General features: G+C 41.3%; 3 protein-coding genes across 7 annotated transcripts; all 3 read left to right on the plus strand.

Moving 5' to 3' along the window:
• Window positions 1–1,734: 1,734 nt before the first annotated feature.
• On the plus strand, window positions 1,735–7,797 carry tlcd1 (TLC domain containing 1). Of its 2 annotated transcripts, none has more exons than XM_040188801.2 (5): window positions 1,735–1,973; window positions 2,106–2,419; window positions 3,378–3,460; window positions 4,396–4,478; window positions 4,991–7,797. In XM_040188801.2, the coding sequence occupies exons 2-5, from the start codon at window positions 2,214–2,216 to the stop codon at window positions 5,393–5,395; spliced, it is 777 nt and encodes a 258-aa protein (XP_040044735.1). In that variant the 5' UTR covers window positions 1,735–1,973; window positions 2,106–2,213; the 3' UTR covers window positions 5,396–7,797. The 2 variants fall into 2 exon arrangements, with proteins under 2 accessions (XP_040044735.1, XP_040044746.1); XM_040188812.2 differs by having other exon boundaries at window positions 1,805–1,973; window positions 2,111–2,419.
• A 615-nt stretch (window positions 7,798–8,412) lies between these two features.
• On the plus strand, window positions 8,413–13,378 carry LOC120827337 (ras-related protein Rab-34). Of its 4 annotated transcripts, none has more exons than XM_040190192.2 (12): window positions 8,413–8,647; window positions 8,861–8,900; window positions 9,578–9,694; window positions 9,779–9,870; window positions 9,959–10,024; window positions 10,530–10,631; window positions 10,719–10,783; window positions 10,916–10,967; window positions 11,052–11,133; window positions 11,637–11,727; window positions 12,394–12,501; window positions 12,589–13,378. In XM_040190192.2, the coding sequence occupies exons 3-12, from the start codon at window positions 9,620–9,622 to the stop codon at window positions 12,654–12,656; spliced, it is 801 nt and encodes a 266-aa protein (XP_040046126.1). In that variant the 5' UTR covers window positions 8,413–8,647; window positions 8,861–8,900; window positions 9,578–9,619; the 3' UTR covers window positions 12,657–13,378. The 4 variants fall into 4 exon arrangements, with proteins under 4 accessions (XP_040046126.1, XP_040046124.1, XP_040046127.1 ...); XM_040190190.2 differs by having other exon boundaries at window positions 8,418–8,647; window positions 9,956–10,024; XM_040190193.2 differs by having other exon boundaries at window positions 8,442–8,647; window positions 8,864–8,900.
• Window positions 13,379–18,723: 5,345 nt separating this feature from the next.
• proca1 (protein interacting with cyclin A1) lies at window positions 18,724–22,744 on the plus strand. Its single transcript, XM_040187961.2, has 4 exons — window positions 18,724–19,585; window positions 19,666–19,798; window positions 20,555–20,689; window positions 20,805–22,744. Exons 1-4 carry the CDS (start codon window positions 19,063–19,065, stop codon window positions 22,465–22,467), a joined length of 2,454 nt encoding a protein of 817 aa, XP_040043895.2. The 5' UTR covers window positions 18,724–19,062; the 3' UTR covers window positions 22,468–22,744.
• The last annotated feature ends 971 nt before the right edge of the window (window positions 22,745–23,715 follow it).

Here is a 23,715-nt window from a genome sequence, read left to right on the forward strand (position 1 = left end):
TAGGGCCACAGTGTTGGAATCTGAGCAGCACAGCCAGCAGGCAAGGATCCAGGACCATGGAGCAGGAACCTGTTTACTCTGAATCTAAATGAGCGGTTGAAGACACACTCGGATCTTCCCGTAGCGCGTCTCCATATGATGGAGCATATACCAGCTGGGGGTGTGTTCCTCAACGGGTTCAACCTTTTGAATATGGCAGTGACTATTTTCTGAATCTCAGTATTATAAGCCGCGGATGAGAGGGACGGCTGTTTCTATTCGCGTCTTAGGGGGAATAAATAATGTGTGCTTTTCTTTTTGTCTCCCTCGCTGTTTACATTCTGTATGAGGATTGTACCCTTCTGTGCAGCAAAGAAATACTCTTGAAGACAACTTCTGCTTTCGGATATTTTTTATTTCCATTGAAAGACTCACACAGCAGGCAGATCTTCCACCGCAATGCATAAATAATGAATAAGAAGGAAATAGACATTAAATAAGAAATATAATTATTCACAAAAAAAAGAATACAGATGACATTAAAGTTACACATCAGTTTCAGAATAAGCTAGTGGGTTTATATTTTGCAGAAGCATCCTTGGAGCAGGTGTTAGTGTGCAGAGGGTCTTTACTGGTCCTGATTCATTACACTTACTATCTCACTTCCTTTTACCTCACTGCGCTCCAGAGGGGCGAACTATGGGGAATGGGATGGTTGCTTATGGAAAGAGTTACGGCCCACAAACCAGATTTAGCAATGCTCCAAAAATATGTGTTTGTGTTCTCAATTGTATGTGTTTACAGTACTTACTGTTGAGGCTAATTTACGATAAGGTTCAAGGGTTTAAGAGAAATGTAATCTAGAATTTCATAATCGTTTATGTATTAAAGTACGTATCTTTATGCGCTTCCTTTATTTTATGCAGTGCATGTGGTCAAGTGAGTAAGACGTGATTATTATGAAGCAAAACGATTGAAAAATGAAAAGAAACTTATCAACGTATTATTCCAATTTAAGAAAGAATTTATAATCTAACGTTGATTGTAGCCTACTATCACCTAAAAGACATTTGCTCATCAAACAAAAAAGATCAGAAAGTCATCTTTAGTGTCTGCTACATTAACAGAACAACTGGGTTTAAGGGGAACGTGTAGTTATCACAAGCATAAACATGGGAATGTATACCATGTTTGTGAAATATGTAGCTATAGTTGCTTCAGACCAGATGGGCCCTTGGGAGGGTTAGTCTTTACTTACCAACTTCAACAGAGCAAATTAACAAGAGGAAGGGGGAAAAATCAATTGAGACCCTTATTCTTTCTCTCCTTATTCATATTGTGAGTGTGTTTACTCAAGTACAGATTTACATATTTGAGTATTTACATTTTATTCACCTACGCACTTCTGCAACACTAAACATCAGAGGTTATAAACTGTGCTCTCTACTTCACTGTTACAATAATATAAAGTGAATATAATTATATAACATTCTGAGACATTTCTATTTTTGTGCTTATGGGCAAGATACCTTACTATAATGTATTGTACCAAAAATGGATATGCTGATATATTATTTCATTTGTGACCCTTTATGCCAGTAAGAAAAGAAACATTGACTGCGACAATCCACGCGCGTGTACATCAAGTCTTCCAGACCTTACCTTACCTAAAATCTCCTTTCGGCAGCCATGCTGTGTGACAACTTGTGCAACGTGATCACAGTTTCTGTCCCTCCTTGTTTCTGTCGTTTAAAGGGTGCAGCAACACCGCCCCGCCCCCTTCCCCGACCACGCCCACCCCCACCACGCCCACTCCTCGCTGTGCGCGCACCGGGCGGGCGAAGAGCGGCATCGCACCAAAGACGAACGCGCCGCGTGAACGCAAACACCATTTCGTTGGACTGAGCAGTTTGCAGATTCTCCACCGACTCGCAGAACTTTAAACGCTCGGAGAAAAAAGGGACTGTTGCATAAATCAGACACGCAGCTCCGAGGTAGGAAGACTTGGTCAAAACTTTATTAGAAAACGGAAGATCTTCGCCCCCCCACACCCGCCTGCAGCGGCCTCTCCCTTGAACCGGAGAACACTGCCGTCTCATACCGTGCTAAATCTGTCCCCCATCAAGCGCAGGAGACCGCTACAGGACCGTGGACAACCCGGTGCAGGCGACAGGAGAACGTTGAGGACGCTACAGAGAGTAAGAGAAGGCGTCCAAAGGCAGAGGGAGGACAGGATGGACTCCCTGGTTCCTGTGTTGAAGAGCCACCCGGGCAAGTCAGTGCTGGTGGTGTCTCTGATTTTCAAGGTGATCCACCGGCTTCTGCAAAGGTTGCCTGTGCCCAAAGTGGTGAAGCAGGATGACTGGAAATCCTGGAAGTGGAAGAACCTCTCGGTCTCCATGGTGCACTCCCTGCTGACTGGATCGTGGGCCCTGACCTGGTAAGTTTCCATTTGAACATCTGTCTATCCACGCATCCATCAATCCCTCCGCACACTGGCACACCATTGTCTATTCACAGCCTGCCCTGTGTGCTTTTTGTGGAGTTGTGTGTTTGTGTGGGGCTGTGACAGTCTGTGGCAGCCAGGAGAAGAATGGCATGGCGAGACAGGGCGGGAGGGACGGGGGACGGGGGACGGGGGAGAGAATGGCATTTTTAAGTGGGGAGAGAAATATCACTGTACACTACGAACCGCATAACGCTCTTATTGCTATTTGCTTGCACTTGGTAATTAGACTTCAAGATTTGCAAAAAAATACAATATTTTCAGCCCCAAACACACACACACACACACACCCTTTACGCAGTGTTCCTCATGAGACAGTTTCCTGATATATTAACTAGAAAAACCTGCTAGCTCAAGCATCATGGGAAACTAGTTTTTGGGGTGGAGACTGTTTGGGAAGATCAGATTTCATTAAAATCTCAGACAATTTATTGATATGTTTGTGTTTATAAGTAAATAAGCAATGATTGAGAGACAATAATGTTTTTGTACTCTCAAGGAAACCCGTCTCATTTATTATCACACTAACTCTGTCGCGGCGTGTTTATACAGGGAGGGAACACAGAGGAACCTTTTTCTTTTTTTCAGGTGTGTCACCATTTGCCAACAGCATTGCAAAGTGACTAAGAACACTGCAAGATCAGACAGAGACGTTATGAAATCATGCACACACACCAATAGAGGCGTGATCCAAATAGTTGTCAAATCAAACAATAAAACGTGAAGAGCACTTTTTCTTCAAACCGCTGAAAGGAGGGTCTGTTATTCCCCGGGGGTTAAAACAAGCACCGGACGTCTCTGCTTAGTCCGTCTTTGCTCTGCAGCAGTGAGTCTGTCTGTCTGACTGATGTGAACAGAGACCCAACTTTCTATAACCTGTGTCCCTCTGCAGTGTGCTTGTTTGGCCCGAGACGTTGAACAACATTCACTCATACCACACCCCTCTGTCCTACCTGCTCGTCTGCGTCTCTACAGGTCAGTGAATGCATCGTGGCAGAAGTCTCTTCAGGGTAACCAGTTCAACAACTGCGGTTAGGATTTGGAAGCTAAATGAAAATGCAAGATTAACAATATGTTTGGGAACTTCATTTTGAATGTTCCGTCTGCAGATGAGTTGTACTATTTCATAAAGCGCTCCAGCAAAGCATTGTTTTCATCATTTATGCATAAGCTAATTATATTATTGATTATTCAAAAAAATATTTTGACTATAAAAAGTCAAAGAGTTGATAAAAAGTGCTGATGATGATATAACTTTCCACTGCCAAAACTCAAAGATAAATATTGTATAACTAACAATTTGTACTACGACTTGTTGCAGAAATGGTTTAATGCACAAGAGCGACACGGAGAAAAGGTGCTTATTGAGTCTCGCATCCTTGAATTAAGCTTTGCATTCATCTTGGGGCCATAAAAGAGCCACCTTGAAGTTGCTGCTTTATATTGAGACGACTAAAAGATCTTCCCCCTCTCGCATAACTCTTAATTACCGGGGACACGAAAGATAATCCACCGAGGACTCGCGGTGTGTTTGAGGTGCACGTGGTTATATCCCACGTGTTGCTATGAAGACGTAAATCTGTGGAGATCTGCACTAACAACAGCAAACAACTATCAACTCCACTGAGGCCAGCCGCACCAGATACTAGAGGTCTTGTTGTTTAATATAGAGGCTGATTGTGTGTTTGTTGCCGTGTCAGTTGGCGAACAGAATAACTCTTGGTAGAATATGAGTCACTTGAGTATCTCCAGCTAAACAAGGCCACACTGTTTGATAACCATGGCTATGTTGTGAATTGTGCATGCGGCATCTTCTGATAATAATGCCAAAGAGAGGCATGAACGGTTAATTGTAGATTTTATTCTCAACCTCATTAGTCCGCTTCCTCACCGTGTCTCTTCCTCCTCAGGATACTTTGTGCATGATGCGGCTGACATTATCCTGACAGGACACGCAAGACAATCGTGGGAATTCTTAATCCATCATGTGCTGGTAAGACCATATGCCTTCTTGTTTTCAATTTTACTTATTTATTTTCTAATTTGTTTAGCTGAATTATTATTTAGAATATTATTTACCAATTCAGCTAGCAGAAGTGTCGTTTCTGCGCCTTCTCTGCATCACGTAGTGTCTTTTTCGTTCCGTTTCTATTTTCAAACCATCCACCTTCCTTCAATTATCCCTCTTAAGTAACCTTAAGGGTCAAAACAAAACAAGCCTGAGGAGATCACGTACTGTATATTGTGTCTTTTATCACATAAATGGATTCTCTCAAACTCCATATTTGAGAAACTTTGGCTTCATCCCTAGAATTCATGTGTGGGTCAAGCATTTTGACACTGGGGCTTTAGGAGGTTATATGAACACCATTGCAAACAATGAAATGAAGGAAATGCATAGACAAACAATGGCATTATCAAACACAGAAGATTAGCTGTAAAAAAGAAGAAAAAAAAATCAACTGTGTGTGTGTGTGTGTGTGTGTGTGTGTGTGTCCACCACAGGTGATCTCGTGCTTCCTGTACGCCCTCTACACTCAGCTGTATGTAGCCGGCGCCGTGATCGCTCTCTTTGTGGAGGTCAACAGTGTCACTCTGCACCTGAGGCTGTTGCTGAAGCTGGCGAGCGCTCAGTCCTCCTCCTTGTTCCGCATCAACAAACTCGTCAACATCTCCACCTACTTGTCGTTTCGTCTGGGCACCCAGTTCTACCTCACCTGGTACATCATCAACAACTACACCTGGCTGGACCGTGGTTTATACTTCCTCGCCGCCATGATAGCCATGAATATCATGATCCTGACTTATTTCTTCCGCCTGCTGCGCGCCGACTTCTTCCCCAGGAGTAGGAGCTCTGTGAGGCCCAACGAGACGCACAACAACAACTCCAAAAAGTTTCCCTGTGATTGAGTGGGGAAGGTTTACGGACGTACCTTGTGTTTGTATTTCGGGTGCGTGTTTACACATTTTGTCTTTTTACAAACTGACCCCATTCATGTTGATGAACGGTCCATTTGTTGTGTCTGAATGCCAAAGGAAAAAAAAAAGATGCTTTTGGGTAGGAGAAGGTCCAGGCTTGTTCAGAAATGTTGGAATGTCAGAAATGTAGCTTCTCGAGGATAAAAGTACAATGCAACAGAGCTTTACTTGAAGCCAAAATTCTGGGATAAATTCTTCATCTCTTAGACCGTGTGAGAATTGGCTGCTTTTACTTTGTATTTTTAGTATCATAAGGTTATCGCGTGAAGGAATGCATTGATATTTGTCAGAAACCTGCTTAGTTGCGTTGTTGACAGAAGTTGGATGAGAAAGCCGAGGCCATGACTCGCGTCGGTGTAGAAAATGATGAAGCTTCAGCCAGTGAGCTTCGTTCAGCATAAAGAACATCAACATGTGGAAACAGCTAGCATGGTTCTGTCCAAAGGTAAATAAAAAAAAAAAAAATCTTCTTGTAAAAACCTGTTTTACCTTCTGTGATCGCACAAGTCAAACCAACAATATCGCCTACTGAATGGCGCTTTAGATGTGTTTGCAGATTTGGTCTTTCGAGAGAGCCGGCTAGCTATTTCCTACTTTTATGCAAAGCTAGCTTTAGCGTAATATTTATAATTAGGCTACAGACATAAGAGTTTTAGGTTTTCCTTTAACTCATAGCAACAGAAAAATGGGTTGGCTGTATCTCAGATCTCAAAGTATTATTTAAAGTAAAATTACATTTCTGCATTAACGCAACCTAAAGGAATAGTTTGACATTTTAGAAAATCTACTTCCTGGACTGATACCGTTGTAATATTAGTTTATCTATCTGTGGTGTAGCGGACCACTGTCAAACCTGTGTCTACTTGACAGGAAGAGAACGAGCGTTCTGTTTCGTTACTTTATGATGCGTTCAGGCTCTTTTCAAAATGAGTATTGGGCAACGGTGGAATAGGTTTCTGAAATGATCATGATGTGTTCACATATGATCTCTTAAAAATGTAGTGTTGGTGAGAAATTTGCATAAATCCTTTTTGAAAAGTATTACCTTTTTATAAACAATCAGGGATCTCTAAAAGGTATATTTGCTCCATTTTTCCCTTTTGTGCGACTGCGGTCTTTGCTTTGTTTCGTGATACGATTTGAAGCGTTAATATTCTGGAAATTGGTAAAAAAGCTTGCCTCATAAGATACATACGTAAACAAAATCTAACTAGTTCATTTGTGAGGCTGAGAGGTGAGGTAGATACTATATTTGCCTTTGTGCAGAGCGATGCTGTTCCCTTTATGCAGCCTTAAACAACAACCACCTTACTTGGCAGCAACAGACTCCGCCTGTCTCTGTGATACCATCAGTGGCTGAAGCCATTCTGGGCTGTGACTCACAAACAGGAATGAAGGGCCATGTGTGGCGCTATAATGCTGCTCATATGAAACCTGTTGTAGTTTGGGGGAAGTGGGCCTGAAGCGGGGTCTTCTTGCCGTCCAACGGTCGGATAACTGAGCTCATCAGGTGGGCACCTTTAGAAACCCCTCACTACGAGCAGGCAGCCAGATGATCCGTGTTAATAGTGATTTTCACCAGTAACTAGACGGGATGTTCAGTGACAGAAGAAATCCCCACATTACTCTTTGCCTTTTTTTTAAAAACCTCTTTCCTCAAAATGTCTTTTATTTACTATGACCCGATCTCTACACTCAGACTGCAGGACTTTAATAACGCATAATCGTACACATATTTTTGGATGAGATTTAGAGACACACCAAGCACCACACAACACTCGCGCTTTGTTCATTATGTTAGAAGACCACACATTGCATGTGATTGGATCTTGTGTTGTGGCAAGAGGACCTGCTCCTCCTCGGCGCCAGTTTAGGGACAATAGAAATCTTTTCTTTTATATCTAACAAGAAATATGAAATGTAACGTTTTTCCTTATGTTAGTCAGTTGTTCCGGCCCGCGGGCCGACAGAACTGCTCCTGCCTTTGCAAACGCAGCGCTTATACTTGACCTGTGATCTGACAAATACCAGAACTAGAGAAGTTGTTTGGCTGAATTTGTGCCGAATAACCCCAAGCGGGCTTCCAATTTTGTTCACGATCTTTCAATTTTTGTGATATGTAATGCTTTAAAGTATTATTTCCCTCTCTATAACGTGTAGTTACTGACATTCCCGTTCGAGAGAGATAACCGCTGGTGAAAGAATGCATTAAAAAATCTTACTTCAGTGAGAGAACAAAAGTATGACTGGCAAAATGTATCAAAAGCACTGACTGTTACTGTGCAGAGTGCGACTGACATAAATATTACACTATTAAAGTTATAATACTGATGCATCAATGCGATGGAGACATTTTTACTTTTGTGGGCAATTGAGGTGCAGCCTCATGTTTATGTTGTTTACATTGAGTAAACCACAGATACGTCAAATGATATATACACACATTATATATATATATATATATATATATATATATATATATATATATATATATATATATATATATATATATATATATATATATATATATATATATATGCACACACACAGACACACAGTTGGAACTAGTTTTGACAACGAGGTCAGTGAAAACAAAGCTGGAGCGCCCTCTGCTGTCGACAAATGTAACTTACAGAGAGAAAACGCTTTACGAATAACAAAGACATGAGCATGCAGAGAAGTAGGACAATATAGCGTATGTATTATAGAAACACTAACGTAAAAAGGTGTTAAAGGACAAGTATGAATGATCATGCATACATAGTAAATACGGAGAATAAAAATAAAAGGAAACAATAAATGCCCAATTTATAGACGGGTCGATGGATCGATGGATAAATGGATAAATGGATAGATGGATAGATGGATAGATAGTTAGATGGAGAAAAGATGGATGGACAGGGCTTGTTTTTCCTTTCAAAAATGTCCGATCATTCCTCATTTCCTCCAGCAGGGGACCGAGAAGAGAAAATCTGGGAGGAAAAAAAAAAAACCCAAATCCAGGAATCTTGAGTCAGCAGCCACAGCGGCTTCAGTCCGCTTCTCCTCCTGCTTCCGTGGATCGATCTGAGCTGCGATCACCGCGATCACGGCGGACTGTGAGTCTGCACCGGTCTGCATCCCGGTACGACGCGTTTTCTGCGGGGAGCAGAAGACCGAAACACCGGAGTCCGTCTCCATGAGGTGCGTTTAACTTCACAGGCTCAGACACGCTGTTTTTACTTTAAATGAATCACGTGCGTGTTACTTTCACTCCTGTTTCTTTCGTAACGTGGAACTTTACAGAGTTAATTATATGCTCAAAATGGCGATTGGATGTAAAATAAAGGAATGAAGTTTCCGTTTAGTGGTGAAGCAAATCAAACTCCTCCTCCTCTTCTTCTTCTTTATTGCCAGAAGCTTTGATGAGCAAGAGGATTAAAAACCCATCTGCAGAGTAAGTGGATCAACTCCGATTACAGTTGTCTGGCTCTGCATGTGTTCCTGTTGCTACAATAGATAACAGATATTTTCCCTCACTGCAGTTTGTTGTTGTTACTAAATTGACTGGGCTGCTCTCTTTATTTTTTCAGTGAGCTGAATATGTGTGTGTGTGTTCAATTGGGGGGAAATAAAGACTGTTGTGATTGTTTGGTGAAGTTAAACAAATTAAAAAAAAAAGGTGGCAGGAAGAGAACATGAGCGAGCGCAAATTGAATGTGAGCCAATACGACACTGTGAGTCCTTTTTTGTGCTGTTTAAAAAATAACGTTTCAAGTAGATGATATAAGATTCTTAAATGAGGGACTTAAACAGTCATTCAAAATGATTTCAGGTTTAGATGTAAAAATGTAAACACAATTTTGGGATGAATCTCTATATAAAGGGTCTGATAGTAAAAAAACGTCCATTAGTCCGTTTACAACCACCTTGTCAACAGGCAGAGAAGCAGCAAATCCTTCCATTTCTTTTCAAAGAGAATTTTGTTTTCGTGTCATTATAAGCTTCATGTTGCATCAGTTTTACTTCCAGTAGCAAAAGTAAGAGTTGGCACCGAGTCTGATGTTCGGGCCTAAAACTCATTCACTGCAGCAGAAACCGATTTCTAAACCCATGTTTTCTCTCTCTGTCCAGCTCGCGTCGTGTCCCTCCACTTAACATCCACCTGAAAGCTTCATGTCTCTCCGAGTTTCAGCCATGAGCGTTCTTCCTCCGGTCCGAAAGGACCGTATCGTGGCACAGCTCCCTCGGGTAAAAAGCCGTATATGCTGTCGTGCGTGCAGTCGTAACCATCCCCCTGAAACACACCGACTAATTCCTCGTCCGCTCCTGCAGTATTTCAGGGAAGAGGCGGCCTTTCACACCGCCGACGACTTCAACAGCAAAGTGAAGACGGCCTGTCAGGAGCAGCGGACCGGCACCGTGGGGTGAGGCGCAGCCACCGGCAGCCCGATGATGCAACGTCTCTGTGCCACCCATTTACATGTTGGATCTCCCTTTTGTTCTTCTCAGCAGATTTAAAATCTCTAAGGTCATTGTTGTGGGTGACCTGGCTGTGGGGAAAACCTGTTTGATTAATCGGTAAGCTCAAACGCCGGCACCGTCGCAGTTCTGGAGATAAATAACTCGAGGAAGTGTAGGAACAAATCTACATTAAATACCGAGGCCAAATATATTTACTCAAGTACAGTTTTTCCGTATTTCAATTGCTACTATAAATTTCTACTCACACATTTTCAGAGACAACTATAATATGTTTTACTCTACTAACTTATATTTAGCTGGCAGCTGGATTTGTTACTTTACAGATCATGTTTAACAAAACATACGGTCCATGAAAATATGATATACAGTAACTATCCAACAGTAAATGACCCTGTTAAAATGTATCCCACCTCCTCAAGCTGTAACATTTCACTGCAGGCTACAAGTTAAAGCTTTGGGAATAATTCAATTACATGATATATGAAACAATGCAACATTAAGCAGAGTACCGATATCTATATCATATATATATATATATATGTATATATATATATATATTCATATATTACTGTTTAGGGTAAAAAGCTTTTTATGTTTTCAGGTTTTGCAAAGATGCTTTTGATAAAAACTACAAGGCAACGATCGGTGTTGACTTTGAGATGGAGCGCTTTGAGGTGCTCGGCGTTCCATTCAGCCTTCAGCTGTAAGTCCAATATGATCGTCACCATCTTACTTGCCGCTCAAGTCCGTCTGATGCGACGTTGCTAAAATGTCCGTCCCTGTTTGACAGCTGGGACACTGCAGGCCAGGAGAGGTTCAAGTGCATCGCTTCCACGTACTACAGAGGAGCCCAGGGTGAGAGATTTCTCTGCTGATGTTAAAGCTCTTCTCTGTCCATGAACGCAAAGGAAGCCGTGGATACGTAACACTACTAGAACCTGTGCGTTTGAAACCGTTAATTCATTTAACACATTGTCTTCCTTCCAGTCGTGATTATAGCGTTCGACGTAAACGACGTCGCCTCTTTGGGCCACGTGAGGTGAGCTCGTTCACAAGGAGCAGATTTCGGAGCAGGTTTTCACCCCCAGCTGGGGGACTTGATCTGGTCTTGTTCTTTCTGCAGACAGTGGCTTGAAGACGCCCTGCGGGAGAACGACCCCACTGCTGTTCAGCTGTTCCTTGTTGGCACCAAGAAAGACCTGAGTGTACGTCTGGGTATTGTTTGAAGGCGGCATGCCTGTGAAGTCAGGTGGAAATAGTTTGGACTTCAACTCGAGGCATTTGTGTACTCGGAGTTCAGTAATAATGTATCTTACCCGCCCTTTACTTCATGTACTTCTGTTAGTGGCCGAAACTATGGACATTTCTTTGACATTACTAATGGATTCATTAACCAAACTTATTTCAATAAGTTCTATACTTTTGTTGAACTTTTTGAACTATGCCTCTTATTTTATGATTTTTAGAGAATATTTAATCATTTGTTTTGTCTCTTAACATAGATTATCAGATTTTGTCATTTATTCATTTTTTATTTAAAGAGTTATTCTCTTGTCCTTGAGTGAACTTCTTTGCATTAGAATGAATATGTCAGAAAACTAAATATGGCCAAAGCAAGGAGTTGGAAACCGCTAGCTTTTAATTCATTCTACCATTTTATAGAATACACAATAATAAATAACATGGTCTTCTCTGGTCTCTCCTACAGTCCCCTGCACAGTATTCTCAGATTGAACAAGATGCCCTCAAACTAGCACATGAGATGCGAGCGGAGTACTGGGCCGTGTCCTCGCTGACCGGTGAGGGTTTGGATCAAATACAGTTATGGGACTCAGAGTCCATAGGGTGTCGTCAAAAAAGGGAAAGAGTATATTTTTTCTTTTTGTCTGAAGGCAGTATGGTCCAATTTCTTTGGGGGCAGAAGGTCTTTTATTTTTTAATAGCCCATATTTATTTTTTGATTGATTACATTGTGAGGTTTACTCCCAGAGGTTTGAATAGTTACTGTATGTCAAAAACATGCCTTTGGTATTCAGCATTGATCAAAGCTGTTTGATTTCCATATTCAGAGGACAGTAATTGTGTCAACAGGGCTTATTTTTCAATTTGTTGTGTACATTTTTATAGTTCTAGGGATTGAGCATTTATTTTTCACTTTTACTAGTCCATATTCTCTATAAAGACTAATCCTCTGAAACAGACATTTTTGTTTTCGAAGATACGGTAAGAGAGAAAAAAAAAGCAGAGAAGAGAATTAGTAACTTGTAAGTAGCTTGTAGTTTAATAACAAAACAATATGTTTATTATTTATAATTCCACTAAAAAGCTATGATTTGGAGCGCACAAGAGTAATTATTCAATTAACATTTTATCCTTAAACCAGAGTCTAGTAATCAGGGAGTTGGGTGTGGCACCTTTTATTTTTCCTGCAGCCCTAACTGACCAAGATTTCCTCCTTGCCGTAGGAGAAAACGTCAAAGAGTTTTTCTTTCGAGTCGCTTCGTTGGCCTTTGAGACCAACGTTCTTGCCGAGTTGGAGAAAAGTGGTCCGAGGCAAATTGGGGGCGTCGTCAGTGAGTATGCGAAATATCCCTGCGATGACGAAAAAACTTTCTCATTGGTCCCATAGTTTTAACCTCCCTGATATTTATTTGTTTCAGGAATTAACAGCACTTCAAACAATGTGTACGCTTCATCAAAGAAGAAGCAGACAAACTGCTGTCAGTAAGGATGGCGGCAGACGTTTAGTCGAAGGTACAGACTTGATGAGGGAAAATGAGGGAAAAGACTGGAGGTATTTCTGCGGTGGAGGCAGGAGGAGGGACGCTGGAGTTTGACTTCCTGAAATCTTTGAGTTTAGTTTTTCTTGGCCTGGAAAGATTTCTGCTCTGTGGGATGTGGATTCTTGTGGTATTGCTCAGTTGAGCTTGTCTAGAGTTACAGTGACGCAGGAATTATGCTCAGAATGACTGTTCTGTTACTGCGGAGATGCCAAAGAGTGACTGAGGATGCTTAAATATTCAGTCTCGCTGCTTTATTTTTGTTAAACCATTAAGATTTTTCTTCACCACAAATGTCAAGTAACCTCTTTTCATGACGATAGACTGTAGACGAGATGGCCCTAACCTAAAATATTCTGCAGTAATTCTTAAGAAACAAGCAACAATCTGAAGAAACACTGAACAGGTATTTTTCTGCTTAGTTATCTCATGGCCCCTCACATTTGTTTTTTGACCTTTCAGAGCTCCCGACCCAGATTCATTGTTGTAGATGCTGACTTTTAGACTTTATCTTTCATAGGTACTTTTTGCTTTTTGTTTAAAATGACTGAATTCGAATAATCCATTTTTTTATTTAAAAAAATGAAATACTGTACTGGTTTAAGCATTTATTTTCTTTAAAATAGCTCATGTTTTACATGTAATAAAACTATATATTAAAAAAGTAAAACATTTCAACAGTTATTTAGTTAGGATTAGAAGAATACTTTATACATTAAATGGAAATGCAAGTTAACTACAAATCAAATACAATACAACAATTTTCCTGCAGAAAGGACAAACATGTCAACCACCAAATATAGTATTTAAAGGAAATCATTAATATATTGTAAATAATACATTGTAAAATAAAAATAAGTCGACAAATAAATTGCTTGATTATGAAAATTTATCAAGTTTATCTTCAAATCAATGTGTTTAAATTCTGCTTATATCTAAGTTTTAAACAGAAATACAGCTCAGCATTACATTCAAGCTTTCTCTCATTCTTGCCACGCCTAATACTGCTCTTAAATTCCAGAAATTTGGTGGCAGGGCAGAAATGATCCCATTACAAGACTGAATACTTACAAAAACAACATAGCAGAGGTTTAAACTGACTGATATCCTTGTGAAGTTAAACTTTAAAAAAATATGTACATTAAGATGTTTCTGTAACAACCATCTGGTGTCCAAAAATTACCAGCCGGAAAACATTAATTTCCTCAAGAGAAATAACTGACATGGTTGAATGGTAAAAAGATATATAACCTGGTGTTAGCACACCCAGTCTTACTTCCACAGTGTTGTTTCTGCCTGTGTAGTCTGTGTACTTCTGGTTTGGGTTAGTGAGCCACTTGTTATGGATGCTTTTCCGAGGGGCTGCAGCAACAGACTCACCTGAAAATCCTTTTTCAGAAACAGTCATCCAAAGTAACTTTGGTTGCTTACCTGCAGTGCAAACTGAAAATGATAATAGCATGAGCAAGATCTAGTCAAGATATCTGTATTTAGTCATTTGAGTTGGGGTTTAGGTATCCTGACCTTTGTAAGTGGAAGTAAAATTAGTGTTGGACACCAAGTGTCTTTCTACCCTTCAACCAACTACAATGTACTTTCCTTCTTCAAGTGCATCGGTGTGCTTTTCATACTAAGAATGAATCCCATTGCATTTATCCCAGCAACCAGGTCAATAGTGTTTTCTGTTAAAAGGACTTTCCCACAGTTTGCAAGACACTAAAGGAAGTGCAAATACAGTTAGTGCACAACATGCAAAATGTGGACAGACGGATTGTATTTTTCTGTTGGATATAAGTTAAGAGACAAATTCTATCAGAAGGGCGACTGTGTAAAGTAGAAGACTTAGTAGAGTAAGTAGAAATCCCTCCCCCGCCCAAACCTGGGAGTTGCTGTATAGTGTGGAAGGGTCCAGCCAGGCAAACGAGGGTCTTTTTGTGTTAGGTGCCATCATAGAAAAAGTTACCATCCTTTGTGTCTGTCTGCGGGAGCGACTGACACGTCCGTTTGACCAAAGAAGACGTCACGCCTGCTGCCAGAGAAACTGCGATGAATGAAGGGCAGCGTGGACGAAGGGGCGACACGTCTCACCTTGCAGTGGGAGGAATGGGAGGGTCTTGTTAACAAGTTGAAATTAGTTACTGATTGTGATACTTACCTTATTAGAAGCCCAAGCCCCTGGCCAACATGTAACATTAGCATTGTGGTAATAGCAACATAAGTGCTTAAAAAGTGCAGTTCCAAAAAATGAGCCAAGATGCAAAAATGTCCCTCATCTGGCAAAAGCATTGGGCCTCATTCACCAAATGCTCTTAAGAACAAATGTGTGCTTTACCCCAACTTCCGCAGTTTTCACAAAGATTCTGGCATTCACCAATGTTTTCTTATTTGATATTTTTGTTCTTAGGTAAGAACAGAAGAGCACTCTCACACACAATTGAGAGCTGACATGTTTGCACAAAATAAGTAGTTATACCGTTTTCTACCGTTCTAATTTACAATGGAATATTTCTCTCCCTTTATAATTTTGCAACTAATTATTTTTATTATTTTACACATATTGTATGTCTGTTTTATTAAATACACACTACACCAGCGATTCCCAAAGTGTGGGCCGCGAAGGTACTGCAGGTGGGCCGCGAGAGGTCATTTACAATAAATAAATAAAATGTTTTTAATTTTCAATTTTGGAAAGTTAGAAATTAATACAAAAATATTTAGGATTTAAATCACGTGTTATTCTTTTATCTGACCTATTTTTGATCCGTTCGCTCGAAACGGCTGCTCTTGTCCCGGCTGTCGTTATTCAACAAAAGGCGCTGCCAAACAAAACAATGTCAAATGGGGCGCCCTCTTGTAGTATTAAAGTAAATATATATGAGCTCCTGAGAAAATGGTATACAAAACATACATTGTCAGTTAATACATTTTTAATGGGTTAAATTCTTAAGGTCATTTAATCATCCCTAGTTTATGTTTTGATCAGAGTTGTGATTAAAGGTTTGGGTGGGCCGCAAAAGATTTTCAGATTTCAAATTGGGCCGCGGCATTCTTGAGTTTGGGAACCGTTGCATTACACCTACACCTCTGCTCATTTGTAAAGCACTTTGAATTGGTGTATAAAGTGTGCTAGGCCTATTTTAAATGAATTAATTGATATTTGTGAAAGAGGCCCTTTGTGCTGTGGATGGATGAAGCATTATTATGTTGCATTTTTTACTAGTTCACTCGGCTTTCTATGCTTAGTAAAGTTAGTAATGTGGACTGATTGTTTTTTAGTCCTTAAGCATTACTATCAATTTGAATTCTTTACAAAACATTATTACATCAGAGATTTGTGTACTTCTAAGGACTCTTCCAAATACCTCAATTCCTGTCAATAAATGATAGTTTTAGGTGGATGTTGTGCAAACACAGACAATCCAACTCTGTACTTGATACTAATTGATATCAACACTGCACTGGAGAAGGTTTGAGGACAATGATACTTTAAAAATGTTAATTTTTCCTCTCACGCTTGTCTCAGTTGTTGGGAATCCCCAGAGGATGTAAAAAGAAACTCAGCTTACCATCATGCTCCCAGCTGCAGCAACAAAACCCATTATTTTACAGTATATTCTCAGACGAAAAAAGTTATTGTAGTTGTTAAATAAACAGATCTGGAATTTCATCCCAGAGTCCAAGCTGTGCTGAGGTGTTCACCTTTCTTCCATCAATTATTTTCCCACCGTTTCTGTCTCATGTGTATCAGCAAATAAATGAACCTTAAGTAATCTTGACGCATACATGCCATTTTTTTCATTTTGAAACATCTTTGTAAAAATTTGGGTAAGGTAATGAAGCTAAGTTGATATATTTGTCTCCATAATAACAATTGTGTCTGTCTGAGTATTGTTTTAACTTTAACTTAGGCTGATGAAATGATGTTGTATGGCCACCTGGGGGCACCTGAAACAAGCCGAAATACAACATTATGAACTGTATGAGGAACTTTCAGTTTTGTTGATTTTTTCCAGTCCATGTGAACTAAAGTGGAAGTGTCTCCGACCACCGGACATGAAAATATGTCCGTCACTGCAGCTGGGGTCCTGCAGTCAGTCCCACAACGTCCTGGTCCTGGCTCTGGTTCTGGTCGGTGCCTTTCTTCCCAGCAATATAGCCTGAGCCCCCAGAGACGTCGTGATCATGTGACCATTTCCTTTTAAATCTAATTTGAAAATTGAGAAATGGTTGGCTGGTGAATGTGATTGGAAATTAGCTCATGATTTTTTTAAATTGAAATCAAAGAGTCCCAATATTGTCTGAGCTGAATGGAGTGAGCTATTATTCTGAAGATGTATAGCCTATTATGTATTAGTAACTATTGACCTTTTTCTTTCAAATCAAAAGAGCATGTAGAAGGAATTTGGCTCATGAATAATACTTTAAAGGGCTTTTATTTGAGAATTGTTGTGATATTCTCTGAGGTTGTCTGCTATCAATCCCATACAGGCTTTTACCGTAATAGCGTTCTTGCCGTTGGTTTCCTTTACATATGTATTACAATTTAATGCTTGAACTCCTTTCAGATCATTTGCTTTAAATTGAAGCAGTCGCTTAAACTTCATGCTGCCATTAAACATTTCTGAAAATACATAGAATGTCAATGTCTGTTAACCAAAAATGATCTTTCATGCTATATATATTAATTTATAAATTAGGCTCTTCTGAATCTAAATGTTTCTAGCCGGTCAAATAATGTATGAATGTCTTTAGAATTACATACAGCAAAAATACTGATGAGGTAACATTATATCTCTTAACTTTGCAAGAATCATTTTGCACCTGGCTGAAAGCAGCTTCGCCCAGCAGGAATAAAGACGATACATATTTCATCCAGTGTCACCTTTCTGTTTCACCGTGCGCTGTTCTCCACATGGAAGTTCTCAGCCTCATTTCCCCCCTTTCCCTCTGTTGCACTGCACTTGAATTCAAAAGACACCTCCCCACCCCTCCCTCAAGATCTTGTCGAATGTTGCATCTGGTGATTTGACATCATTTCTCTCCGCCTTCCAACAATCCGATTTTAGAGCCTTGAGTAGGCTGGATCTCCGCCTCTGAGGGCTAAGACCATGCCATGTGACACAACTCGGCTGATTAGAAACCCAACCTGACAAGGTTTTCTTTCTTGGGAACAGCCACTTGTTCAGAACATGTAGAGGAATTTGCTGTGTGTCGTTTTCTGAGCAGACGTGAGACCTTTCAAATGCAAGCCACCATATATATGGAGCTATAGGTCAGATAGATCATCAAAAAAAAACACGCACGAAACACTTTTCCTGATCATGAAAAGTGCAGCAACAACGCCGCTGCAATAGGCCCGATCTAGAATGCTGTTGTTACATTTTAAAACAATGTACCAAAAGGTCACAATTCAGGAAACTCAATTTTAATATATTTTACAATCTTATTTGGTCCTCACGAGTACAACAAAACCCGAACACCGAGAACTGTGATATACATTATAAAAAGCAGTTGCTAGATGGTTTTTATCATCATGAAATGCAGAAAACAAACAAACTGTTTTAGAACAAAGAAGATAGGGCACTAGACAAATAAGAAATATCATTAATAACAGACTGATTGAATTTTGAAACTAATTGAACTACTTTTGGTATAATTCGGCTGATAGTCTTATACTCAGGACACCTCAACAGTGGAAAATATCAACTCTTGGGCTCCTGAGGCCCCCCAGTCTGTGCGGTTTGCGTGCGACGGCGCCAACATTTCGCCACATTCCACAATGAAAGACTTCGTCCCTGCGTTGTGATTTAGGTCAGCACCAATTCACTGCCTGTTTTGTGGCATTTGAAAGATGTCCAATCTCCCGGGTTGGCACAATCACCACATGCCAGTTACCATGGAAAGCGGGGGTAAAATAGAACCTCCTCCATGCGCGTTCCCAAAGTAAATCTCCGCTTTCCTGGGGGGGCGGGGTTGAGCTGAGGGGGTTGGGAGGTAACTCGGGGTCATCTCGCTGGGCAATGGAAGGTGCCGACTGGTGGTGTGTGTGTGTTGGGGGAAGGGGGGTCATGATCTACAGCAACAAATTAACCCACGTTGAGATACAGTTGGCTACTGTATCTACTCTCGGATTGTGTCCGCGCTCCGCGGCTGATAATGGAAACCCTGCCCGGTCCTGTGAATCTAAAGAGGTTAATTCGACTGACTCCTCCCAGCGTTGCTTTTTTTTTCTCGCATTGATAATCACACCACTTGTGATTCGCCTTAAAAGTGAGCGGGCTGCTCGGGAGCGCCGGACAACCTCCAGGAGCTGTCTCCGTTACGCATGGTGCTGAAAGTGCCACTCGCCGCATCATGTGGTCGGTCTTCTTTGTCTTTCTGTCTTATCTTGACAGAAACTTCGTTAAGGGCGACCTCCTGAGTCGAGCTTTGGACGCAGAGAAGGAGAGCAAACAGATGTTCTCCATGCTCAACGGCACCTTTTGTGCCAAAATGTCCACCGTGCGGGAGAGCTTCCTCTACCAGGTGTCAGACGGAGCCGAGGTGGTGCGATCCGTCATCAGCCCCACCGGGATGTTTGGAAACTGTTCGGTCACAGCGAACCAGATGCAGGTGAAGTCGTTCATGCACGAGTGCAGGTTGGGACTGAAAGAACACAGAGCCGACCAACAGATGGAGGCGCGTTTTGCGCGCACGGATGAAGCCAAGCGGATGTGCCGGGAGTTTAAAGAGAGGTCGGAGCGCAGAGGCACGGTGGTGAAGGGCGATGACTCGCAGCGGCCGGACAAGGTTTTTAAAAGATCCAAGAGAGGCTTCACTTATCCCGGCACGCTATGGTGTGGAGCTGGAAACATGGCGGATCATTATGACCAACTGGGTGGGTTTTATGAATTCAATATATTCAAGTAAGTTAATTCGATGAATGCGTGGTAATGATAATAAACTCCTTCGTTGCAGGAGAATTTGCAAAGACCGACAGCTGCTGCCGTATTCATGACCACTGTCCTCACGTCATCCACGCCTTCTCCTCCAATTATGGCCACACTAATTTCAAGTGGCACTCCATCTGCCATTGTGCCTGTGATGATGCGTGAGTATTCCTCTTAAGCAAATGTACAACTAACGCGCGCAAAAAAAGAAGTAGGAACGACAGCATAACAATGTAAATATGATTATCTATCGAGGAAAAATAAATAAATAAAGCACAGTTTTCTCTTTTGAATGAATCAACCTATTTTGTTTCAAAACCAACTGCTTAAGAATATCACAACTAAATGAGGTGATGCACAAGTTGCAAACAGTAATTAATTCATATAAAACATTTTTATTAACATTTTTCATTGACTATCACCCCAGTTTAAAAGTAATAATTTGAATGTTACAACTATATAAAAATAAATAATAATAAATGTCCTGTTTACCACAGTTGTTGAGTAAGAATTTATGTAGTATGATTGGGCCGTCGAGCCGGATCATTGACCTTTTTACTCTGTCGAGGTTTGGATCTGAAACCGTACGTGGAGTCTGGGACTCTCGTTTAAAGTCCTCCCCCGAGTCTTTGTTAAATTGAGAGGCCAGGATCTGCTTGAGAAAGGGAGACTGACAAGATCCTTTTTACTAAATCAATACAAGTAGGTTGAAGAAAGGGATTTAGCTTTTTCAATAGCCCCTTTCTTTAAACTAAGTCTGGAACAACTCGTTAGATACTTCATATTTGCAGGAGAGAAATGGTGGTAACAAGTTAAACTAAGCTAACGTGTCTACGTCCTTTTATGCAGTAACTCTGCTCCTACCTGTCAAACTGCAGGAAAAGACAATAATGAACCTGACTTTCTGTTCTCATTAGGTTGAAAGATTGCCTGAGGAAAGTCAACGACACATCTTCCAGGGTAGTTGGTCAAGCGTTCTTCAACGTCATTGGTGTGCCTTGCTTTGAGCTTGCATATGAAGATCAGTGTGCAGAGCGTCACTGGTACGGCCTGTAAGTATCAATGTTCCTTGGCGTTAAAATAAGAACCAAAATGTAGATTTTCTATGTACTGAGCTGTATTTCTTTCTGATTTCATGACACAACCCCTCCGGTTGTTCTTTTGCAGGTGTAAACGTTATGAGAAGTTTCCCATTGCTGTGCTGAGAGAGGCCGTCCCGTACGACTTTGGTGGGATCGACGCCATTGATGCTCTGCCGTTGCCTCCTTCCAAGACGGAAGACTCTGAGAAGAGCAAAGATGATGTGAAACCCGAGAGTACAACACAGTCCCCAATGTCGGGCCCCGAAGAGCCTTCTCTAAGAAACGTTGTCACCGCCGCCGAGGACTTCATCAAGGTCCTCGCCACCGTCTCCACCTCTCAAAGCTCCACCGCCGACTCCAGCAAGAGCGAGTCGCAAAGCTCAGAGAAGAAGAAGAGGAAGAACACAGGGAGGAAGAAGAAAACCAACAAAAAGCCAAAGGGAAAGGGCAGGAAGAGAAAACAGAAAGCAGAAGAAGGGGCTGCAGTTTCACCCTCTGGCAGCAAAGCTGAAGAAGTCATCGCTCTGAGTAACGTCATGGCGGAGCAACACCAACACCAGCAGTCAAGTAGAAACAGAGTTGATGACAGAGAACATAAGATGGAAGAAAAAGAAGAGCCTTTTAATGAAGTGATGAAGGATGAACCTTCGATAGATAAGGAGATTGTTTCCATTACGTCACCTACAACAGTCCAGAGGAAACCAGCAGAGTCCTCAGAAGAAACCATTCCGTCTCCACCAGCAGCTGTTAGTACACATAAAGGACACAGCAGAAAGCACAGAAAGGGACGGAAAAAGAAGACCAAGAACATCTCTCTTCCTCCTTCTACAGAGCTGGATATGAACACAACAAACAATGTAGGAGTAGTTTTTCCCCCCACCGCCACCACCAAAACCCAAACAGCCCGGCCTGAGCAACAAAGCTCTGTTGTCAGCACTGCCAGTACCCCCATTAGATTCCCCAATGTCAAAAGGAACAGGTCAAAGGAGAGAGGAGACAGAAAGGGGAGGAAGAAAAGGAGGAAACTCAACTCTGCTTCCTCCATTGTGGCCGCTGCCCAAGAAAATTCCTCCACGGACAATCTGAAAGTGATCCCTCTCACTGGGGCTCCCACCGTGCCGTCGGTGTCCGCCGCAGAGAGAAAGGTTTCACACAGGATGGACGTTTACACGGGTAAGACGACCGTCCGAGCTACGGCTCCCAATTTTACTGTTCGGAAAAGACAAAAGCTGAAAGGACCGAGAAGCAGAAGGAGGAAAACAGTCGTTCCTCTTTTGAGTGAAAATCCACTTTTTCCCAATGGCTCTGAAAATGTGATTCCTATTGTCACAACTCAAGAGAAGAGTGACGCAGTGAAACGCCCTCACAGCGCCTCTGCAGGGGGAACAGACGGTCACAGCGAGTGGATGCTTTTTACCGCCGTCACGGCAGCCCCTTCTGTCGTTGCACAACGACACAGGCAGAGAATCCAGCAGCAGAGAAGACCACACATGAAAGCCAAGGTTGCATTACTCACAGATGGAGCATCCATCCCCAAACAGACTGAAGATGCACTAATGACTCTTTCGCCCACGCCACTTAACGTTGCAACCACCAAAGTGCTCAATCTACAGATCAAGGAGCAAGCGCACGGGATCACCTCAGCCACTACCATCATGCGTCCGATGCAGTTATCCATTGATAGAGCCAAAGCCCAATTCACCAGGAAGAAGAGGAGGAAAGCCGCACTGTCTGTCAGACAGCAGTGAGCCATGTGGTGCAACTAGAAAGGCTGGAAGAAAACTTAGCTTGGTAGGCTAGCTCCTGTCGATCAGATAAACGTCTACATACAAAATGTATTTAAAAAGTATGATCGTTTCTGCTTCAGCATTTCAAGCGCCAAAATGCAAAGAGGCTTGATTGTAATGCGAGAATCATGTTTTGTAATTCTGTTTTCTGCATGTCTATAATAAAATTGACAAATGATTAGCCTATCTAGAAGAGCCCATGTTTATATCTAATGATGGAATAAACACAATAAACAAAGCTATCTTTCCTGTGGGTAATATACTTAATCATTTTCTAGATGAGAGTTTGTTACAACCTCCATACAATAAATATGTACAATAAATAAGTACAAACAGCAGCAAACAGCAATAGGTTTTTTACAGTTAGGTTTTTTCAAGCTAGATCTGACATTGAGACATTGAGTTTTGAAGGTGTTGATGGGTGGGTTATTGTGCATATTCTCATCTCAGCTGGAAATATTTAATCAAAGCTGGATAAATTGAAAATCTAAAACTCAACAGGTCTAACTCCGATCTAAACTGACATCATTCTTTCTGTCAACGTTTCCATACTGTACACTCCGACACCATGAAAGACCTGCACATTTCTGCACTGTGGTCTTTTGATTAAATGGGATTTTGTTCCTGCAGCCCCCCCTCCAAGGTTTAGTTTAAGGGTCACATTCTCTACACAGATTAGGTGGTCACTTTGCACTTTACTTTCACCTATTAGCACTGAGGGTTGTGCAGAGGATGAAATCCTTCCAAGTCAGCTGATTCTCACATGCTTGGATAAGACAAATGTATATGCTTTAAAAACGCTGAGAGGTTGCGACTAGATCTCCATCACATCCGTTACATACTTACTGCTGAGGACACATTTTCAGATGTATTTAACGATAACAGAATCCTTTGTGTGAATCTTGCAAACAGTGGGAAACAATGTGACAATGCAGACTTTCATGCTACGGCTGACGTTTTGTTGGAAGACACCCAAGCATTCAAAAGGAGCTTGGCGTTCAAACACAAGCATAAGCTGGAATGGCAGAGCAACTAACACAGTTAGATCTGTGATAAGACCTTGTTCACAGGGAGAGGAGAAAAGGGGGAAGGAATTTTCCATTTCATCAGCAGGAATATATATATATATATATATATATATATATATATATATATATATATATATATATATAGAGAGAGAGAGAGATGTTAAATATACAGGACGGGTTT

This window comes from Gasterosteus aculeatus, chromosome 1 (genome assembly GCF_964276395.1).
Source record: "Gasterosteus aculeatus chromosome 1, fGasAcu3.hap1.1, whole genome shotgun sequence".
In the NCBI taxonomy this organism is placed as follows: Eukaryota; Metazoa; Chordata; class Actinopteri; order Perciformes; family Gasterosteidae; genus Gasterosteus; species Gasterosteus aculeatus.

Coding starts and splice junctions, on each gene's coding strand:
- LOC120827337 (XM_040190190.2), top strand. CDS start 9,620: ATGTCTCTCCGAGTTTCAGCCATGAGCGTTCTTCCTCCGGTCCGAAAG. Junction 10,632..10,718: donor GTTCCATTCAGCCTTCAGCT/GTAAGTCCAATA, acceptor CCTGTTTGACAG/CTGGGACACTGCAGGCCAGG. Junction 10,784..10,915: donor GTACTACAGAGGAGCCCAGG/GTGAGAGATTTC, acceptor TCTTCCTTCCAG/TCGTGATTATAGCGTTCGAC.
- proca1 (XM_040187961.2), top strand. CDS start 19,063: ATGTGGTCGGTCTTCTTTGTCTTTCTGTCTTATCTTGACAGAAACTTC. Junction 19,586..19,665: donor GGATCATTATGACCAACTGG/GTGGGTTTTATG, acceptor CCTTCGTTGCAG/GAGAATTTGCAAAGACCGAC. Junction 19,799..20,554: donor CATTGTGCCTGTGATGATGC/GTGAGTATTCCT, acceptor TGTTCTCATTAG/GTTGAAAGATTGCCTGAGGA.
- tlcd1 (XM_040188801.2), top strand. CDS start 2,214: ATGGACTCCCTGGTTCCTGTGTTGAAGAGCCACCCGGGCAAGTCAGTG. Junction 2,420..3,377: donor GGATCGTGGGCCCTGACCTG/GTAAGTTTCCAT, acceptor GTCCCTCTGCAG/TGTGCTTGTTTGGCCCGAGA. Junction 3,461..4,395: donor GCTCGTCTGCGTCTCTACAG/GTCAGTGAATGC, acceptor CTTCCTCCTCAG/GATACTTTGTGCATGATGCG.